Source organism: Brachyistius frenatus, unplaced genomic scaffold, assembly GCF_029030835.1.
Source record: "Brachyistius frenatus isolate BFR_SWC_R1_liver_20210118 unplaced genomic scaffold, ASM2903083v1 Contig_36, whole genome shotgun sequence".
In the NCBI taxonomy this organism is placed as follows: Eukaryota; Metazoa; Chordata; class Actinopteri; family Embiotocidae; genus Brachyistius; species Brachyistius frenatus.
In genome coordinates this window covers 3,165,762-3,185,797 of record NW_027210635.1, presented here as the reverse complement: position 1 = coordinate 3,185,797, position 20,036 = coordinate 3,165,762, and the positions used below count along the sequence as shown (strand labels likewise).

The 20,036-nt window shown below is 41.3% G+C and overlaps 1 protein-coding gene across 2 annotated transcripts; it reads right to left on the bottom strand.

Annotated features, from left to right (window-relative positions):
* Nucleotides 1-7,269: 7,269 nt before the first annotated feature.
* On the bottom strand, nt 7,270-19,813 carry nptxra (neuronal pentraxin receptor a). Of its 2 annotated transcripts, none has more exons than XM_069701420.1 (5): nt 18,775-19,813; nt 13,233-13,533; nt 12,300-12,541; nt 11,090-11,269; nt 7,270-10,536 (listed from the first exon to the last, which is right to left on the bottom strand). In XM_069701420.1, the coding sequence occupies exons 1-5, from the start codon at nt 19,486-19,488 to the stop codon at nt 10,306-10,308; spliced, it is 1,668 nt and encodes a 555-aa protein (XP_069557521.1). In that variant the 5' UTR covers nt 19,489-19,813; the 3' UTR covers nt 7,270-10,305. The 2 variants fall into 2 exon arrangements, with proteins under 2 accessions (XP_069557521.1, XP_069557522.1); XM_069701421.1 differs by having other exon boundaries at nt 13,251-13,533; nt 18,775-19,812.
* Between the last annotated feature and the right edge of the window lie 223 nt (nt 19,814-20,036).

Sequence of the window (20,036 nt, the reverse complement as noted above, 5' to 3'; positions counted from 1 at the left end):
AAAAAGAAAGATTGGCTTCAATGTCAGACCCCTATTTGTGTGAAACATGTGTGAAATAAAGCTTTCTCTAAAGTGCTGCAAAAATACCACCCGATTGAAATAACATGGCTTACACAACCAGGTGAGTCAAGACTGCTTATTTTTACCAACAAATCGTATACCGTCCCAACAGCTGCTTTTAACTGAGGAAAAATTTAACTAAACGGAGTGATTTATGGATTAAACTAATGAAACATTTAAGGAAAACAGTGGAGATTTCTTTCTAATCAAATAACCATTTGTGTGGATAGCTGTATGCAAAGTGCCTCCCACACACTCACCATGACAGTATATATTTTTAACATGAGCAGCCAAAGAGGAAACAAAACCAACAAGTTTGGCAGCATTACAGCCGTGGTTATACAAAGCCTCCTGTCTGTACGCGAGTGCTGTATTGACAAAGCCGTAAGGATGGAGGGCGGAATATGAGATGCAAAGTCGGTGACAAAAAAAAAAAAACAGAGGAAGAGCAGAGCTTGTTCCTGTCCAGATGGAGCCTCCATGGGATTTTGGACCGTCTGTGTGTGTGTGTGTGTGTGTGTGTGTGTGTGTGTGTGTGTGTGTGTGTGTGTGTGTGTGTGTGTGTGTGTGTGTGTGTGTGTGTGTGTGTGTGTGTGTGTGTGTGTAGAGTAATGATTGTGCTATGCTACCATGTGGAGGCTGAGTAGGTGGATTACATGCTCTGGTTCAATGAGGGAAAATGATGACTGGGTGAATTTAAGGATTTCGAGAGAAAGTAGTTATTGGGATGATGTAATTTTTTTTTAAATGCTTCTGTTTACACTGAATACTATTCTGACAAAATATAAAGCAGAAACCCAATACGTTTAAGACAATATCCTCAAGATGTTTATGAACTCAGATATTGTTTACGAGTCATGATGTTTTAGCAATTTCTATTGAAAATACTTTTTATTGTTTTTATCCCAGGAGGACTTCTTCTAAAATGGATTAAAATTACAAGGATGAGTAACATATTACTATAAATTGTTCAGCATTTCAGTCATGTTTATTGCCAGTTCAAGAAGTAAAAAAAAAAAAAAAAAAACTTCAGGGAGAGCCCAAGCGGCAACCGTGACGTCACTCGTTGGTTTGTGAATTGCCCTCGTGGAAGCCTGGAGTTCTGCATTTCAGCCATTTCAGAGTTTTTGGAGTCAAAAGTGACCATATGTGGACGAACTGGGGACTGAGTCTAACTGAGGACCCGAGGACACTACGCCCGCCCACCAATAGCGGAAACCTGACTTCACTACAGGCATGTCAGTCAAATAGACACGCCCCCAAACAGAGCTACAATGTAATTAATCATGTGCCTATTTTCAAATGGACTTCCAGAAAACTAATCAGAAGGAGTAAATTTAGCGAATGACACCATGATGACTCGTGGGAAAAATGTATTGACTTTGTAATTCATGAGTTAAGTTGAATAGGAGTCTATAAAGCTGGACATTTTTTTGGAGCCAACCCCTAGTGGTCCTCAGTGGTATTGCACTTTATGGCACTTCCACATTAGCCTGGCTCCGCTAGACTCCTGCCCACAACTTCAGTTTTCTGCTGTCTTTGGACATCCTGTCAGCATTAACGTTCGCTCAGCCACTCTGAAGAACGGACCAATCAATGACCAGTGTTTGTGGTTTAGTGCGATGACGTTAAAGTTGTTATTTTTCAAAAAGTAGTGGCAGTTTTTGTAAAGTCTTGGCCGGTTTTGGTGCATAGAGATTGGTTGAAGCTGCTCCAATAGTTTAAAAATGAACCCGAGGTTTACGCCCAGTAGGGTGCAGCGACAGCAAACGATTTCCTATGGAGCGCGCTCAGACCCATGTAAAGAAATATTTGCACCTGGTAACACCAGGCTACTTTTACACTAGAAGATATCATCAGTAACAATGGGTATCACCAGATCAATCAGGACTGAGTAGGAATTATGTGCATTTGATTCTGTGTGTTTTATAGGGAAAAAAGCCCTTGTAAAGTATTTGTACATAAGCTGCGCTGTCTGGGGTCCTGAGTTGAGACAAACTCTCCATCCAGTCCATGGATTAGATTGGATTACAATCTGTCCATTTCTAGATGGAACATTATGGATTAGATAGGGGTTGGTAATCCACGGGGGAATATAATTTTATGACTGTGGATGATATGTGTTGAACATGAAAGATGGTCCGCCTCATATCGAGGTTAAACAAAAACTAGGAGGTCAAAGGTTAAATCCTTGCTGCAGCTAGTATAATACCAATCCTGTCAGAGTGGGCCTGTGCTGTTTTACCTCCACACAGTGCTACACGATGCACTGTGCTCTTTACTGTATGTTGCAATAAGAAAAGCAAAGGTGCCAGCTTTTAAGTTTGATGCCTTTGCTTCAGCAGAAAAAAACAAAAACGTGAGGAAAACATTTTAATTAATGTGTAAGAATCACACATTAAATTTGCATCTCCTCTCACGTCTCCTCCATTTGCTGCCTCTGAAAAATGTTGAGTGTGCTGAGAAAGAAATTAACACCCGACAGCCTGCCAGCAGCAGTTAGAAACTGGCTGTGACAGGCAGTTTTGTTAAAGCTGCAGCACCACAGCAGGTGTGAGACACGAAGCAACAGCAAAAGAATTTGCCTGTAACGCTTGCATGTTGCATAACAAGTGCTGCACAGTTGTGGAACATACAAGAGTCTATATATTACAGCCTCCACAGACCCAGACATACATCTATTATTCATAAATGTTTATGTTGACAATTTCTCAGATCCAGTGAAATATCATGTAAAATTCAAAATAAAAACATTACAAAATATATCAGATTGAATTTCAAATGATGCACAAGACGTCTTAATAGCTGCATTTTCTTTTAACCTTAATTAAACCCAACAAGACAAGTAAAATGAGAATTGTTTGTGACTATAACAGTGGCTAGTGAAGGAGCGCGTCAGTGTTAACTCAATGTTGTAACTCATTATGGAGTGTAAGCAGATTCTCACACACACACAGCAGTTTACACCCGCACAGTAACGAGGTTAGCGGGACTTTGATTCTGTTAAGATCTAAGTTGTGTGACATCGAACAGCTGACTGTGCCTGTCTGGCATGAACTGGAGAGTTGCTTATTGACTTAAGGTGGTGTAAATCTATTACTAAAGGAGAGGATTGCGTGAACAAACGACGCTCTCTTGAGTCTTACCCACTGGAATAGTTGACCAGTTTGACTCAGGCTAATTAGGGATTTGAGATTTTGCTGCTTTGGTCTGTACAACTCTGTGGTACAGTATCTGTTCGCTGCTGTAACCAAAGATGGTTTTTGTTTTTACCTTTTCACTATCAGTCACTTGCTTGTGAAAGCTTCTCTATGGTTTGCAAGCATACAGGCCCCAAAAAGAGACTAAAAAAAGATGTTGCATGACTTCTGTCTCGACGCAAGGAAGCATAACTAGTAGTTTTTTTTATACCCCCTTTTTACAAATCTCTTGTACGCCTGCTTCCTTCAGTGCTTTCCCACATTTTCCCAACATGTCTATAAAAATTACAAATGAATGACAGCAACCTTGAAGTCAGAGCCTCATGCTGTGTGTGCTTCTCTTTTTTTTGTCAGTAAACATGTTGAGGGTGTCTCGGCTGAAGAAATGGTTGAAGAATGGGACCCGAGGAATGCAAGGTTTGCATAACGAGCAGGTGACAATCAACATGAAGCGGAGGAAGATGTCTAAAGAAGAAATGCCACTGAGAGGAGGAGAGAGAGGGAGAAGATGAGAGGAAGGTGAGAATGGAGGGTGACAGAGAGGTGGGAGAACGAATAAAGAGTGAGAATTAAATTGTAGCACGTCTGAGCTACCGTGGGGGTTCTTTGAGACAGACGACACACGCCGAGCCACCAAGTTTGGTTTATGGTTTCGCTTTATTGGGGGATCCACACTGTGGCACACACTCTGTTACACCCGGTGTCGGCGCTCTCCTGCCCAGCCTCCGAGCGTCCGTCTCCAGGCTGCTTCCTCCTCTCCCCTCACCAGGTCCTGCTCACGTATATAAGGGAAGAACCCAATTCCCCCCGATTCCGTTCAGCTGCGCCAATTACCCTCCTCCCGGCACCGTTCCCTGAACCACTCCCTCACTCTCTCCCCCCCTGCAGCCGAGCTAACCACGCCCCGCCACCACATAGATGTTTTATGGTAATACATGCAAAAGAGAGCCATGGAGATTACATAATAATGTCACAGAAGAGTTTGTGATGGACGTAAGGAATAGGTTGACATTTTATTTGCTATGTAAGACTCCAGTATTCAGCTGGTTAGTTCAAAGCCTGCGGCCTACCAGAGCTTACTGTATTCTACTTACTGTGTTTTTATTCAACCTTAAAATCGCCTCTTCACGGAGATCCCGTATTCATGGAATATAATTTTCCTTGCAATATGTCTTGTGTTACCTCGCAATAGTTTTCCTCTTCCATTCCCTCGGAGCCATATGTCTGTTCGCACTCAGCGGCTCTGGTAATGAACAGTAATGTTGCAGGTTTAATATGCTGCTAGTTAAAGGAAACACTCTGCAGATATTTTAAAGGCCGATCTCAAACAGTAAAATATTGCAAGAGAACACAAAACATGTTGCGAAAGGATGAACATTTTTGAAGTAATGCAAAATATATTATATTAAAGAATTATTGCTGTGACCCTTTAGGGGCTCCGTACTTCTTTATTCAGATGTGAAAGGAAAAGTTTGATGTTTTGTGAAATGTGCTCATTTACTTACTTGTTGAGAGTTTAATGAGGGGGATCAATAATATTCTCGTGTTTGCTAAATATTAAAACAATAATTTTCCACTTTTTATGTAGATGTCCAATCAGTGAAAATTGTAAATGTAGTTAGCTGAAGCATCACAGTCCTCAATAAATTATCTTTGTGTGTAGGAAGCAGCTGCAAGATCTATTGTTCTCTCAGCACCAGCTTCATCATTTCATGTGTAAAACAACAAAGTTGCCGGCCAGTAGAGCAACAGGCCAGGTCGGCCGTATGAGTAGCCAGGGGGCGCTCTAGATACCACCAGAAAACAAAACCTTGTTTTCTTTGATTGTTCTGCAAATAGCCACGTTTGACAATGGCATATAAAAAAAACAAGTGACTAGGATGTTATTGATGAGGATACATTTGACAGTGTTTTGGCTGACTTGTTGGCCAGTGTTTATTTTAGCCCGAGTATATATCCATAGAAATGCAGTGGAGAAAGGCCAATGCTGCAGCTGCATCAGCTGTACAAGAGGATCCTCCAGACTGATCCATGAGCAGCAGAGAGCAAACAGCTTCTGGTGGTTCCTCGGCTCAAATTGCCCTCCAGATTGACGACAGAAACTGAACCGTTCTGCTGCTTTGAATTTCAGCAAGGGCAGTTTTAGCTGGATGCTGACACCAACCTCAAGAGAGCTGTGTGTGTTACTATGGTCCTCACTTGGACGTGTGCTGGAGACCTTCTGCCTCCTACAATAAACTGGAAAAGATAACTAAAACCAGCAGGACAGAGAGGATGGATACTGAGTGAGTATTTTTTATCACCTAACGTCGTTTTGGCCAACACATTACACTGGGGTTCAGATACGTGGCAACCTTGGACAAGCAGTTTTCTCAACTCGCTGTGTTGTTTGTGTTTACAGCAGCTGCTAACATTACAGAGTATGATCAGTCCTCTTATCCTCCTGATAAATAACCACCTTCTTGCCTGTCTTTTGCTGTCTACAGACAGTATGATCTGACTGCGTATTGTTGTTTTTGTTGAGTAGGTGCTAAAGTGAGAGACTTGGCAAAGGGAACCAAAAGATTTGGAGGTTTGGTGTCAGAAGCTCATGTGCAATGCATCCTGGTACATGAAGGTGCTGCTCGCATGTTTCCTCCAGCAGCAAAAGTCAGCTTTCTCAGCAAGTATAGCACACACTAAGGAATTTATTGCTTCCATTCACTACATACACAAAGTGAATTTCCACATAAAAGTTGTGAATTTTCCCTTTAAGATAGTGCTGGAACCTGGTTAGCTTAGCTCAGCATACAGACTGGAGAAAGGGGGGAAACCAAGCGGTAACAGACAGTGATGTCACCCACTGGTTTGTGAAATGCCGTTATGAAGTTCGGATTTTGTCCGTCGCCATCTTGCTATTTTGGAGCCAGAAGTGACCATAAGTCTGATGAGCTAGGATGGGAGCAAGCGGGGATCTCACTCGATCTGATTGGGAGCCCTAGGACACTATGCCCCGCCCACTGATAGTGGAAATCTGACTCCACCACAGGCCTGCCAATCATATTCACGCCCCAAAACATATTACTTTTGGAGGTTTAATATCTAATAATTTATGGGATTATTTAGCGAATGACACAAAATTGACTCATGGAAAAAAATGATTGACTTTGTATTTCATGAGAAGTTGAATGGGAGTCCATGGAGCCGGAGGCTTTTTGGAGCCAAACCCCAGTGGCTCTCGGTGGTATTGCATTTTTATGTACAGTCAGTGGGGGAAACAATGCTTGTTAGATGTGTGACCTTTGGACAACAGCTGTTTCCAGTTCTTATGCTAAGATAAGAAAATGAGCTGCTGACTTTATATTCACCACATAAATATGAAAGTGATATTGATCATCTCAATTAACTCTCAGCGGTTATAATATTATTTCCCATAATTACTAGAAGTGCATCTGTCTTCACAAGCACAGTAGATACACATTAAACACATGACAGATGCTGTTTAATGCATATATAACATATTGGCTGCTCTGTCCTTTGTGCTCTATTTGTTCTCATAGTATTTATATAGTTTGTTATCCATTTAGGATTTTAGCTGAATGTGAGGTCTTTAATATTTTATGCCACTAAACCATATGTCACAGAAATACAGCCTGCCAACAAATGACTCACTGGGTCCCCCTAATCCTCAATTTTCTCATGACTCATTGATAGACTTGCAGCACCCAGGGGAGAAGGCTCCAGGCTTTTTTTTTCTCTCCAGTCTCTAATTTCTTAAAAAGAAGAATGAGCAAAGGACATCAGAATATAATTTTTTTTCGTATTAATTGAAAAAGTAATTTCTCGTGTTGAGTCTGATGAGTGAGCACTCATACTGAAGGAGAGTTTGCTCTCACAGCAGGTTCTGTTGCTTCTGCCCTTCAGTTCATAGTTTTTTTTTGTGCTTGGATAAAAGAGGAGCTTAAAGAAAACTCTCATGGACTTCATTTACTTTTTTCTTAATGGTATTAGAAAGAAAAGGATCACATCCTTTGCATCTGAAAATCAGGACTTTAATAAGAGATTTGTGGTTTGTACATGGCACGTATGCAGAACAATACAACACCATACAAGAGATAGACATACAGTATTTATACAATCAACAACATGAAAATAGACAGATACCAATGTATACAGTGAAAATAAAAAAAATAAAAAGATTTTCAGTAGTTTTCTGTTCCAGTAAACATAATATTGCCACACTGCTATCAAAAAGCCCCAAAAATAGCTCTGTCATGAGCTGAACAGACACCAAGCATGACATATAATATCAACGCTGAAGACCGAGAGGCATCATTACAGACAGCATCAGGCATTACAAGATGATTTTGTCCTGATTTAACATCAGTTTGGCGATACTGCGCAGAAGTTTCAAGTAAAGTGATATCAAACCTCTTAAATCTTAAAAATAAAAAGGACCGGGGAATTGACAGAATCACAGATGCTGAATTAGTTCAAAATATCTTGCAGTGACAATTTTCCATCAGGATAATAAATTAGATGGTTACAAACACCCCGACAGGCACTTTCCGCTAAGGATTGTTTTCATGCGAGGGAGAGCCAGTGTCTCAGACATTTGGAAATTAATAATTTGTATTGAACATCATGTCTCATACAACAGCTAAGAATAATGACTTCAGAAACGCACCAAAGCATGTTACAAACAAACGACTCATGCATGGAATGTATTAAGGTTGAAAGAGCTAGAGGTTGCAGGTTGTTAATTTGTCACATTACTGAGCGGCTGCATGTATAAAATTTTAAAGAGGAAACAGTTGACATTGAAGAATGTTCAAATTAATACAAGTGCATTATGAAAAGTGTGTAAGATTAAGCCAAAAGTTGTCATCTGACATAAGTTTATTTTTAATTTGATGTTGATTTCTAAATGATAATAAAACAATAATGATCATTTTTATATATACGGCCCTTTTCTAAACTTACTTTACAAAGTGCTTCACAGAAAAACAAACCATGAAACCAAACAAGCTATAAATCCCAGTAACAAAATTATTCTATTACGTAAAGAATAAATGACAAATGGGGCAAAAAGCTTGTCAAAAAAATGTGTAAATGCATCTTAAAAAAAACAAAAATGTACATTCTGTTGGTGGTGGTGATTTCTTTGGAAAAAGGACTATTCTTCTCACTTTTGATTTGTTCAGAAATTCAGGAATTTCAGGTGATTAACAGAGGCCCTTAAAAGTTGATAGACAATCACAAAGACAGCCACCTCGGCATGAACGTTGGAGGCACTGTCCTCTTTTGTGAAACTTGTAAGCAACACACTGCAGTGGCAAGACATTAAAAGTATGAACACATCATGCAGAGGTAAAAACAATGTGGCATCAGTCCTAACAAGTTCCTGATCTCTCTATCTCCCACCTCTTTCCTTCCTCTTTCATCATCTCCTCCTTGCTGCCATCTACTATTTAATATTCCCACCACCCTCGCTACCGTTTTTCATCACCTTACCTTGACTCCAAACTCTAAAGCTGTCACAGCCCTTAATTACCTCCACTCCCACCGAGCTGCACACATGGAGGGATTTCAGCTGGCTTGACACAACTTGTGGCCCTCGTAGCAGAGGTCAGCTCTCTGCCGCTGAGAACAACTCGTTGAATTTGTTTGCGAGATGTCTCAACAAAATAAACAAGATCGTCATTTCTGCCCAATTTTGACTAATCTGAACATTTTAAAGGAAGATTTCACCCTTTTGTAAATTACATTTCTTGTCCAGAGTTACATGAGGAGATTAACACCCCTCTCATATATACATGCACAGTAGGTATGATGCTACCACCAGCAGCTGGCTAACTTAGCTTAGCATTAACACTGGAAACAAGGGGAAACAGATGACCTGACGAAGGCAACAAACCTCTGAAGCTCACTAATTAACCTGGCAAATCTTCTATTTGTGTAATTTGTACAAAGTATTACAGGGGGACCAAAAATATTTCCAGGACAATGCCAGAAAACCAGCAGAGACTTGAGGAAGCGTTTTATAGAGGTGAATGAAGGAATCTTTGTTTATAAGTGAACTGAATGCATCTAGTCTGTAGCAGTGGAGCTTCCCTCTGAGACTGAGAATGGCGTTGTTAGCTCAGCTGTGCTTTACAGAAAGTTCTTTCCTCCTTAAAAACGTATTATAAAGACGGCAAATCCACAGAAATCATCTTAACTCAGTCGAAAAAAATAAGCTGCTGAGTTATTGATTTTATGCACTGTGCTTGTACAGGCTGATTTTGTCCTGAACTCAACGTGACAGCTTGGAACAGACTGAAAGTGCTATTGAACTGAAGACAATCAGTCACATAGTTACCGAGGTGAAGTTCAGTAACCATACCGTACGTTCACCGACTGGTGTAACAGCATGAACCTTGGAAACTGAACTGAGCAAAGGGATTCAGATCAGCAAAGTGGTTCATGGTTTCCACCTCTGATTTCTTTCCTGGGCCAAGAAACAGAAGCTGAGTTAGCCGGATGCTGGTGGTACATTCCTATTTACTGTATCTGAATGGAGGGTTCTCCTCTGGTCATAACTTTCAGCAAGAAATGAAAGAAATTTTGTTTTCTAAGATGCTAAATTATTTCTTAAAAGGGTTAAATAACTGCCTGGTAGCTAGCTAATCATTCCAGTTCTGGTAAGCAGAAGGAGCGATAATCAATGACATTTTCATTTCGTGTGGCCTGAATCTAAAAATAAAACTAATGTTCTTATACTTTTAAAGTATATATAACTTTAACAAAATGGGTTTTATTCCCATAATACGGGTGTATTCATGAGGAGTCTCATTGTGTGCTCTATTTTCCACTGGACCTCCATAGCATCTGTTAGGTTGTTCGAAGTATGTTAAAGTAACTGCAAAACCACCGTTGATGTCATATACATATGTACTATTAGTTTTTCCATGTTAACACACTGATCATCCCACGCCACATAGAGTTTTGGACAGAGGTTAGGACATCCTGTATCAGCAGTAATACTGGGCAGATGGACTCTTCCCTCAGACGCCTCTCCCGTCAATCACTGGGAGCTCCTGCTATGTTTACTACAAGGCTCCCCTGGGTCTTTGGTTGCTCCTCCGTAAACTTCCACTCCGTTCTCGGTCCAGGGGGCCACACTGCCCTGGTTTACTTTGCCACAGCGAGCCAAGCTGGCCACCTGGCTAGATGACAGAACCCGGTCCCACAGACCCACCTGCGACAGCTCTCCAACAAAGGCCTGGGATGAGTCAAAACCTCCACCCAGGGAATCCTGGAGAGAAAACAGACTGCTGTTAGATTGTTGGAAGTTTCAAAAAACATAAAAACACATTTACTTTTCTATGCACTCAAGCTCAGCCTAGGCAAGACTTTGGACTCGCTTTCGGGAAGATGATATAAAAGGGGACTGGTTTGAATGCAAGACAACAAAGCAAAACACCCATATGGGAGGGGTTCTTATAATGGTCCCCTAGGCTATCAACCTATTATACACACACACCTGATTCACAACATCACAACTTAGCCCACCAATGCAACGCTTCGGCTAGCAGGAAATTGAATTTGTAGATTTATCTTGTCCTCTTTCTGCAAAGCTCTCAAAGTCATTCATGCTTTTATTGTCTTCTTTTACTTGCAACTCATGGAGAAGCCAGAAAGTGCAAAGACGATCAGCTGCAGTGGTTAAACTACTTTTTTGGATTGCAGTGCTGTTCTCAGCAGTCATCTGAAGGGCTCGATAAATACATTTGATTTTAGAATAAACTGCCTGCCTTACCTTCCTCTCCATCCAATCATTCAGTCTTTCAAACACTTCTGTTATTCACCTGCTCCTGCCCCAGTACGACCATTCCTCCGGGTCTGATGTGATGTCCGGCGGCCAGCCCATGGCCCTCGCCCCTCAGCTTTCCCCCCTGGTAGGCCTGCCACGCTCCTCCCTTCTGGGTCCAGCTCACACAGATGTGCTGCCAGCTGCCTCTGGAGAGGTTCAGAGGCAACTGTGCCACCTAGGAAGATGGGTGCAAAAGGGCAGCTCAGATGAAGCAGATGTCTGCAGATTTAATTTGCATATAGATATGCCGCTCCATGGCCATACATTTGACATCTCTTTGACATCTTTTTTCTCTCTATAAGTCTCTGGGGTCCAATGTTGCCTGTTAAACAGTGTTTCCCCAGTTCCAAAGACATTCTGCTACCTCCAAGGACACACAACTTTTCCTCCAGGCATCTATTACCATAATGACTTCATTGAATTATACCTACAGCCACCACACTGCACTACACCAGCCTGCAATGCTGTCAAGGTGGTGCTGTAGTTTGTCATTTAAACACATGAATGAGACTGTTTAGCTTGTCTGCTAAATTGGCCGTTTCATTTGACGTGTTCTTCTTATTTGTATGCTAATGCAGAGCACTTTTTCCTCCCTAATGGACATTAGAAATTCGAATCGAGGCTACAATACTGCTACAAATAGTGAAAATTTAAAAAGACGGTGAAAAAAAAGCAGTAGCGAAAACTCTTTACAGATGTTTCCAGGGTGATTATAATCTAACACAAAAAAGAGAGAGATACGCTGTTTTTTGTCAAGTCCTCTCTACAGAGTTAGAGTTACAGGCTCTTGGATCCAATCACTGGGCCTTACAGGAACGTTCTAAACAGTTACCAATCTGAAGATATATATATATAATATATATATATATATATATATATGCATGAAAACACATATTTCCATTGCATATGTGATTTTTGACATCTTCAATAGAATTTGAAATAAAGTTCTTCAAAATAAATGCTTGGATGATGGAATTTCCCAACAGTCTAGGAGATTTGTGTTTCATTAAAAATGTATTTTAAGAATATAATCACATGATTTGAAATATGATGCAAAATCCCTGAAATAAATATTCCTTGAAAAAAAAAATCTGTTGCACCAAAGCAGCAGAGGCCAGTTCAGTTGTTTCTACTGTACTGTAGATGCTCTGTGCCTCGACACTGCTGTTCAAAGACAGCCATGCATCTCTAGACCCATACTGTACCTTATCATTGATGAGCAGCTCAGTGGGGGTGTGCAGGCCTTGCAGGAGCACCACTTCGTTCGGCTGCTCAGGTACAGCATAAGACAGAGGTGTCCCGATGCCTCCCTCTGCGGGCCGCAGCCACATGCAGGCGGTGAAGGCCCGCAGCTTTGGGATGGAGTGTTTCACGACGGCGTACATGTAGTTTGTCCGTGTTGGGAAGGAGAGTCTGTATCCCTCTGGGAAGGAATGCCCCGACATACCTTGGAAAGGAGAAAGAAAGCATGAATATGGAAAATAGTGAGAAAGTCGTAGCTGCAAAGACAAATCTATTATGGAATCTACAATTATCTGACTAAGAAGATCACATTGTTTCCCTGCTTTTATATCTGCATTTTCTTCACATCAAAAAATATATTTCTTTCTTTTTAAGCAGAGCAGGCATTTCATAGTGTTTCTGATCTTTTTTTCTTTTTCTTTTACATAAGTTAAACATGATATATTCATCATAAACTATAAACATTTATATGATGAAGACTAAATGAAATTGAAACCGCTGGGGTCGTTTTTATGCCAGATTATTTTTCTTCATTAGTGACTTAACTTGTTATACAAGTGGTCAATCACTGTCACTCATCACCTCTGTTGTTATTTGACATTTATTTTATGGGTGGACGGACGGATGGATGATTGAACGGATGGACGGATGAACAGACAGATAAAATTCCGACTGGATTACACACAAAGGAGTCTTTATACTGATTCAGTTTGAACTCTGAACTCTGTATCGTCTGCCTGATGGTTACAGCTCATTCTGACAGCACAGAATTTGGAATGGATCACAGAGGATGCTGTTTACCAGTGTAAGTACGCAGTGAGCAAAAAGAGATAGAAGATTATAATGAGTATACACATTCAAATGTACCTGCACCTGAACACACACACTCTGCATACTTTGTCTCAACACTTCACCTTCCTCCAGCCCTGAGAGTCTGTGGTGGAGTTTATTGATGCCCCTGTCGATATCCTGTCTGTGTCTCTGTGTTTCCAGCCTCAGGGCTTTTCTCTCTTTCTCCAGCAGCTCCACCTTCCTCTCCAGCTCCCCCTCCAAGTCTTCCATCCTCCAGGGCCTGTCAGCACCAGCTCTGTGCCCAAGAGCAGCCAACCTTTCTGGGCCGCCTGACATCCCGCCTTCCTCTGGCACTCCAGAGATGTTGATGTCCGTCTGGTTGTGAGGAAATGGGCCAATGTCTGACTGCAGAGGAGGGAGACAATGGACGGAAACTGTTTTAGAGTGTGGGTTACATGGTGTAAGGCTCTCACCTCTCTCACTGTGGTGTTTAGCAGTTTAGGTAATATATCGTATTTAGTTAAGCGGCCCCCAAATGGTCGACTCAGCAAAAGGTCTTAGTGAAGCACCTTTCCATTACTCATTTAGTCACAGGGAGGAAAAGAAACATCAAACTTTCCTTTGTGAGAGACGTCATGAATAACTTTCAGGAACATTTGTTAATTGCTGAGTTTTTCCAAGGTGGATTTGTGGGTAACCTGGGGGTGATGTGTGTCCAGTGGGCCCTTGTAGGAAGTGAGCGACTCAGATGTGAGAAATAACATCGCTGACAGCGGCCGTTAAGTTACTATAATCAGCCATCAAGTGTCCAGAAAAGCCCAAATTTCAGCATAACAGTAATCCAAATGCTGTGCATGTTCTGTTCCTTTCCCTGAAAAGAAATCTACTGCAACATCTCTGTCTCTCCTCCAACTGCAGAGTCGGTCCGGACTGGCTACAGCAAAGACACGACCACACTCAGGAGCTGTGGGTCTGGAAACGTAACACATTGCATGCAATAGGCATTAGGCTTTCTGAATTGCGTGCACCTTCCTTCTTCTCTTCCACTCACTCTTTCTTAAATACACACACACACACACACACACACACACACACACACACACACACACACACACACACACACACACACACACACACACACACACACACACACACACACACACACACACACACACACACACACACAGACACAGCATGGAGAGCAGAACCTCTCATGCCCGGGCAGTCAATAATCTGTTATTAGCTTGACACGGATGCTATTAGATAAAGATAACTGTATTGAAATCGATTAACAAAATGTTACGTCTCCTTGCTAGTTGTTGCCACACATTAAGGAGTTAGGTTTTAACATCTCATTATTATGGTTTTGTATGACTGTACTGTAGCACAGTGTCAACGATGCTTCTTTTACATTCTTGGTCAGCCCCAGAGCTTTCACAATTTTCAAATGACCCAAAAAAGATATAATTGAATAATTATATTGATATCAGATGTCAAAAGCAGCTCATTGACTAGCTTAAACAAACAATTCTTTGTCAACTAAGAGCATCTTTGTTAGAGGCAGCATTGGTCTTGAAAACATATCATCATACTAGATATACCGGTGGTTCTTAGTGTGTGTCACTTGTAAAGCAATGTTCTTCCATCCAATTAAAAATGTATTTCCCTGAAACATTACATTACGCCTGGGAATAAATCAGGGGGTTGATTTAATAACGTTTAACTATGCTGTGGGTAATAATGTGGTTTTGCCTAAAAGGAATAATTCAGCATTTTTTGGAAACATAAAAACAATATCTTTTAGGTGAAGTTACATGTGGGACTATTTCTATACTATTACAGTCATTGTGAGGTTGCTAAGCACCAGGCCAAATATAGCCTCACACACTCTGTAGAAGAACAGAAGTTCAGCTAAGCTAAGTGGCAGCCAGTTTAATACTGCACATATAGATATGAGGGAGGCAGATATTCTCAAATCTTGGCAACAAAACAAATCAAGACAATTTCTGAATGACCAACCATCCCTCTAAACTTGTAGTTTTCTTCCTTTGAAATTAATCTGACAGCTTTACATCTCTCAGGGCACAAACATGATTTTATAATATTACCTAGCACTGATTCTGAGTTTTAAGTCTTGAGGCATGATTACAGCAGGGTGTGCACTCTAGAACACTGGTTTCAGAGAGAATACTTTTTTAATTAAGTATAACACACCAAATAATAGAAAATTTGAAAGGCTGCCAAGAGAATGAACTATTTCAGTCAGCAACAAATTGCTGGACTCCGCTGAATAATGGTTCCCTGAAAAAAACATTCAAACCACAAGGGAAGAAAAGTGAGAAATACAAACTCTGCAAGTTTCCTAAAACCTAGTATATTCACCGAGCATTTTGTTTCACAGAAGTTGAAATATATAGAGACCACATAGAACGCTGAAATATACAGCATATACATGCTATGTTCAATGCATACGAGCCACACAGTGTGTGCCATCCATATTATACAAAGATACTGAGGGGAAAAGAATAAGTTCATAAAAAAAATTAAAAAAATAGTGTTTAATGCAAGCCATGTTTTTAAAAAGATCACTTTATATAGCTTTCCTGTATATTTGAAGGTTCTGAGAGAGAATTGATTTTCTTCCCAAGAATGACAGATCACTTTCTCTTCAAAGAAACATGAAGAGAGTTGTTGTACTTTGTGAGTCGCTTAGTAACCATGTGTTTTACAATAGCTATATTTTGTATGCAAACAAATAAATAAAATATATAAGGGCCTGTTCAAAACGTGTTTATGCTATAGGTGATCTATATTTCTGACAGTTCTGTTATAGAGCCTGAGGTTAGGCTTCAGGGCAGCTGTTCACGTGCAGGTCTCCAACATTTCTAAAAAGAAAACTATCAAAATTGTAATACCCTCTAAAACACAAATACATGAATGACTGTGAAATTAATATTGTGTGGTATAAGTGTGGGGCAGGCATTATAAGTCTTTAGAAACTACATAGTTCACACTAACATGGCACAAACTCAAGTGTGTCATCTGATAACAATCAGCTATAATGGCTGTACCATGATAGCCTCTGTGAGGATATTGCACAATGGCACTTTGAGCTAAATGCTAATATCAGCAAATTAACACTAAACACAGTCAACATTTGAGGATTATGGGAATTTCATTACCTTTCCAGGTTTTTAGTCATAAACCAAAGTTTAAAGAAATAAAATTGGAACATGATGGTGGCGCTAGGTGAAAAGTCAAGGAAATATCAAAATGTTTACTGTTTATCCTGAGGCAACCTTATATCTAGCCAAAATGTGTGTAATACACCCGTCAGTCTACAGGATATTGTGTCAGTTTCACATTCGGCCTAGTCTAGGCGTGAAAAGTAAGGTGGCTAAGGTTTGGCCACCCAAAACTACATGGTCAGGGTCAGGAAAAGATCATGGTTTGGGTTGACATAAGTAAGTTTAGGTATAGTTACATACGTCAAGTAGTTTACTTAGCGCACATTACGTACATAAAATAAATTACAAAATGTCCCCACTGTGGGATTAATAAAGTCAAATCTAATCTAATATGTTATGTTATGTCAGTAACTCACTTAAATTATATTCTAAACACATTTTTTTGCTTTCTTGCAGACTCAAGCTCTCTGTCTGTTTGTCTTCTGTTTGTTCCATCCAACCTCCTTCCTATGTGGACTTTATCACGATTTGTACTTCATCACATGACCTCTGTCACATGACCTTCTTCTTTGAACCTGGTCATACATGTGTCTACTTTTCACACCTATAAGAGAGTCAGAGCGGGACACTGACATGGTATCCTCTAGCGGACTGACTGGTGCTGCCTGGCACATGGCAATCCATTCGGTACTTGAAAAATTTGAACTGAAAACCACAATTGTCAAACTCATGGTGGCACAAGAGGAGGCGTCAGAATTCAAACTCTGAGGGCCATGAATGTTTGTACAAAATGTTCTTCCAAATCATCTTGAAGATTATTGCAGGATAAGTGCTCTAAATTTCAGAGCCCATACTGTGTTGCTGCAGTTTATGCCTATTCATGCTAATTTAAAACAGTTGCATGGAAACAAGGTCAGCGTTCATTTGATCAGTCTGAGAATTATACAAATAGACAATAACCCACATTGCCTGAGATATTGCTCTTTGACTCAAATTTCAAATGCAAGCATAGTGTGGTGGATCATCGCACTGTAGCATATTAGAGAGAGATAGTATATAACTGGCATAATTCTGTCTGTCCGGATTTCACTTATATTATGAAAATACAGGCCACAGATAGTATGTGAAGTTCCTGTCCTGGCACAACGATGAGGAGTCATGACAGATTCTTTTTCTCTGGTTTAAAAATAATATGTGGGCTTAGAGTGAGTAGAGAGTAGTCATGATGCATACTCAGCAAAACAATGTCAGCAGACATCAGAAGAAAGCTGGAGAGGTTCAGGAATTTAACCTGACTGGTCTGAATGCTGTTCTTGTGTATTCACCAGCATAAGATCTGATGTAAACAACACAACATAAACTAGGCCTTCTAGCTCCTGTACATACTGTAGAAATATAACAGATGGTGAACGAAACAGTGAGGATGAGAAAAACATATTGAATACTGTGTGGTTTTAGCATCACAGTGAGACCTGTGAAATCTTTCACATCTAATTCTGTTTATTTACAGGAATAAAGGAATCCACTGATTCCTGAAAAGTGCAACACTTGGAAATAAATGTGTGCGCCATTCAGGCTTTTATCTGAGAGGCAAATCAGAAAAAGATTGCACAAAAGGAATGACCCACAGAAGCATGTCCTACATACCAGTGAGAGAGGAGTCATACCCTGCAGAGAAGCACATTCAGTCCGTGCTTTCAGCAAATATAGGCACCTCATAAATTATGTATGGTATTCCTTTCGCCAAAAATTAGGTTATACATCATCTGATTCTGGTCAACTGAGAGCGTGTTTCATGTTACTCTGCTACATTCTCTCCTCCACCACTCACCCCCTCCCTCTTCCCTCCTCCTGTCCTTGTCCCACTCTTCATCTGTCTTTTAATTTGACATTTCAGTCCGTTTTCTCAGCATGATAGAATTATCAACCTTTTCAAAGCAATCAGGTTGTGTATTGTTAATACATTTGCATGCTATGATAAAAATAAGTGTTACCAGTGATTAACATTGACAATATTAATACGTGATTAGGCAATGCAAGTATGGAGAGACCTACGTTTCCAATATATATCACACACAAAGCCTTTTGAATAAATCACGTATTCTAATCTAAAATTGAAAACCCCCTCCTTTCAAAAAACACTCATACCCAGAAACCACAAAAGGGGCTTTGGAGTAAAGAAGAGACAAATATAGCCATGGATGTCAGCTCTGATAATCACTCAATACAGCTAAATGTGGCCAGAGTTGGAGGAGTTCATTATAAATAGTGTTCAAAGCAGAACAATGAAACACCATTTCATATAATAAGAGCATCCTTTTTTCTGTTTTCTCCTACCACGTGGGACTATCACTGCTCCTTGGGATTAATTACACCCGTGTCAAGTATTGTTTTAGTTGGATGCAGAGGATGATATATGTGGAGGGGTGGTTAGTGATTTTCTTCACACTCTACCTACCTCCAGTTTCTCTATACGGTCTTTGAGCTGAGCGATAGCCTGCTCCAGTTCATCCACAGCCCGAACGGTGAGTAAGTGGACGCTGTCGTGCGTGGACGCCGGGCTGTCCCGCACCATGATCCGCTCCAGGTGCGACTCCTCCGCCGCGCCTTTGCCCCCCCGCAGCCCAGCGGCGCTTCCGCGTCTGTCCGCGCCGTTGCTCCTGCCGTCCAGCCCCTTCTCACAATCGGACAGTTTCCCCGTCAGGTCTCTGATGGTCCGCTGGTCTGTTAGTATTTGGTCCTTTTGCTGCAGAACGGTCTGTCGGAGCTCCTCCGCGGTGGTGCGGAGATAGCCCCAATCTTCTCCCGCGTACAGCGTCGGCTCATCCGCTTGTTGCTGAAAGTTTTTCGGGTTGCATTCCCCGACGGGTATTGGGGTGCAGATGAGCCGACTGACCGTCGGGTCATGTCCGGTGAGACCGGTGACCCCGTCCAGCCCGCTGAGCCCTATGTTGAAGGTAGGCGCTTCTGAATCGGGTGTTTCAGAACCATGGAGAGCGCCCAGAGACCCAGCCCGGGCCACGGAGCCCCCTGCAGCGGGGGTCTGCGCTGCGGCGTCCGGATACAGTGAATGGTTGTCGGTTGCTGGTTGCCGTTGTGCCGCAGCCGCCTTGGAGGATCCGGTGTGGACAGCCGCGATGATGCAGATAACCGCTCCGATGAAGGCCACCATTCCGGCGGCTAAGATAATAACAATGAACTTCAGGGTGGCGGCGGTGACGATCAATTATTAGAAAAACCTAATACTAACACTCTAGGTCTGTTAGAAACTAGATCCCCCAAAACAGTGAAATAAAGTATCAAATTACTGACGTGAATAGAGCTTAAATGGAGAAAAAAAAATAACCCCCCCCCTCACTTTCCTCCTTCTCCACTACAACAGGCGATAAGAAAATGAGAGTTCCGCACCATAATTGAGTGATCATGTAGTCAACACAAAACATCAGAAGCAGAATGTGTTCCACCTCCTCCCCCTGTTCAGCGCGCATGTCCTCGGTATGCAGGCAAAACCCAGCCTGTTAATACTGAGAGGAATGAGGGGGAGAGAGACGCAGGGGGAGCATACAAGACAGAGATGAAGTTACACATGAAAACACATATTGCAGATACTGATTTAGCCTCAGATACATTTCCAAATACAGCTCAGTTTCACAGTAGTGTTCAAACTGTAATCTTTTTGCTTTTTTGCTGTGCACAGGGTGAAGAATGTCACGTTTTCTT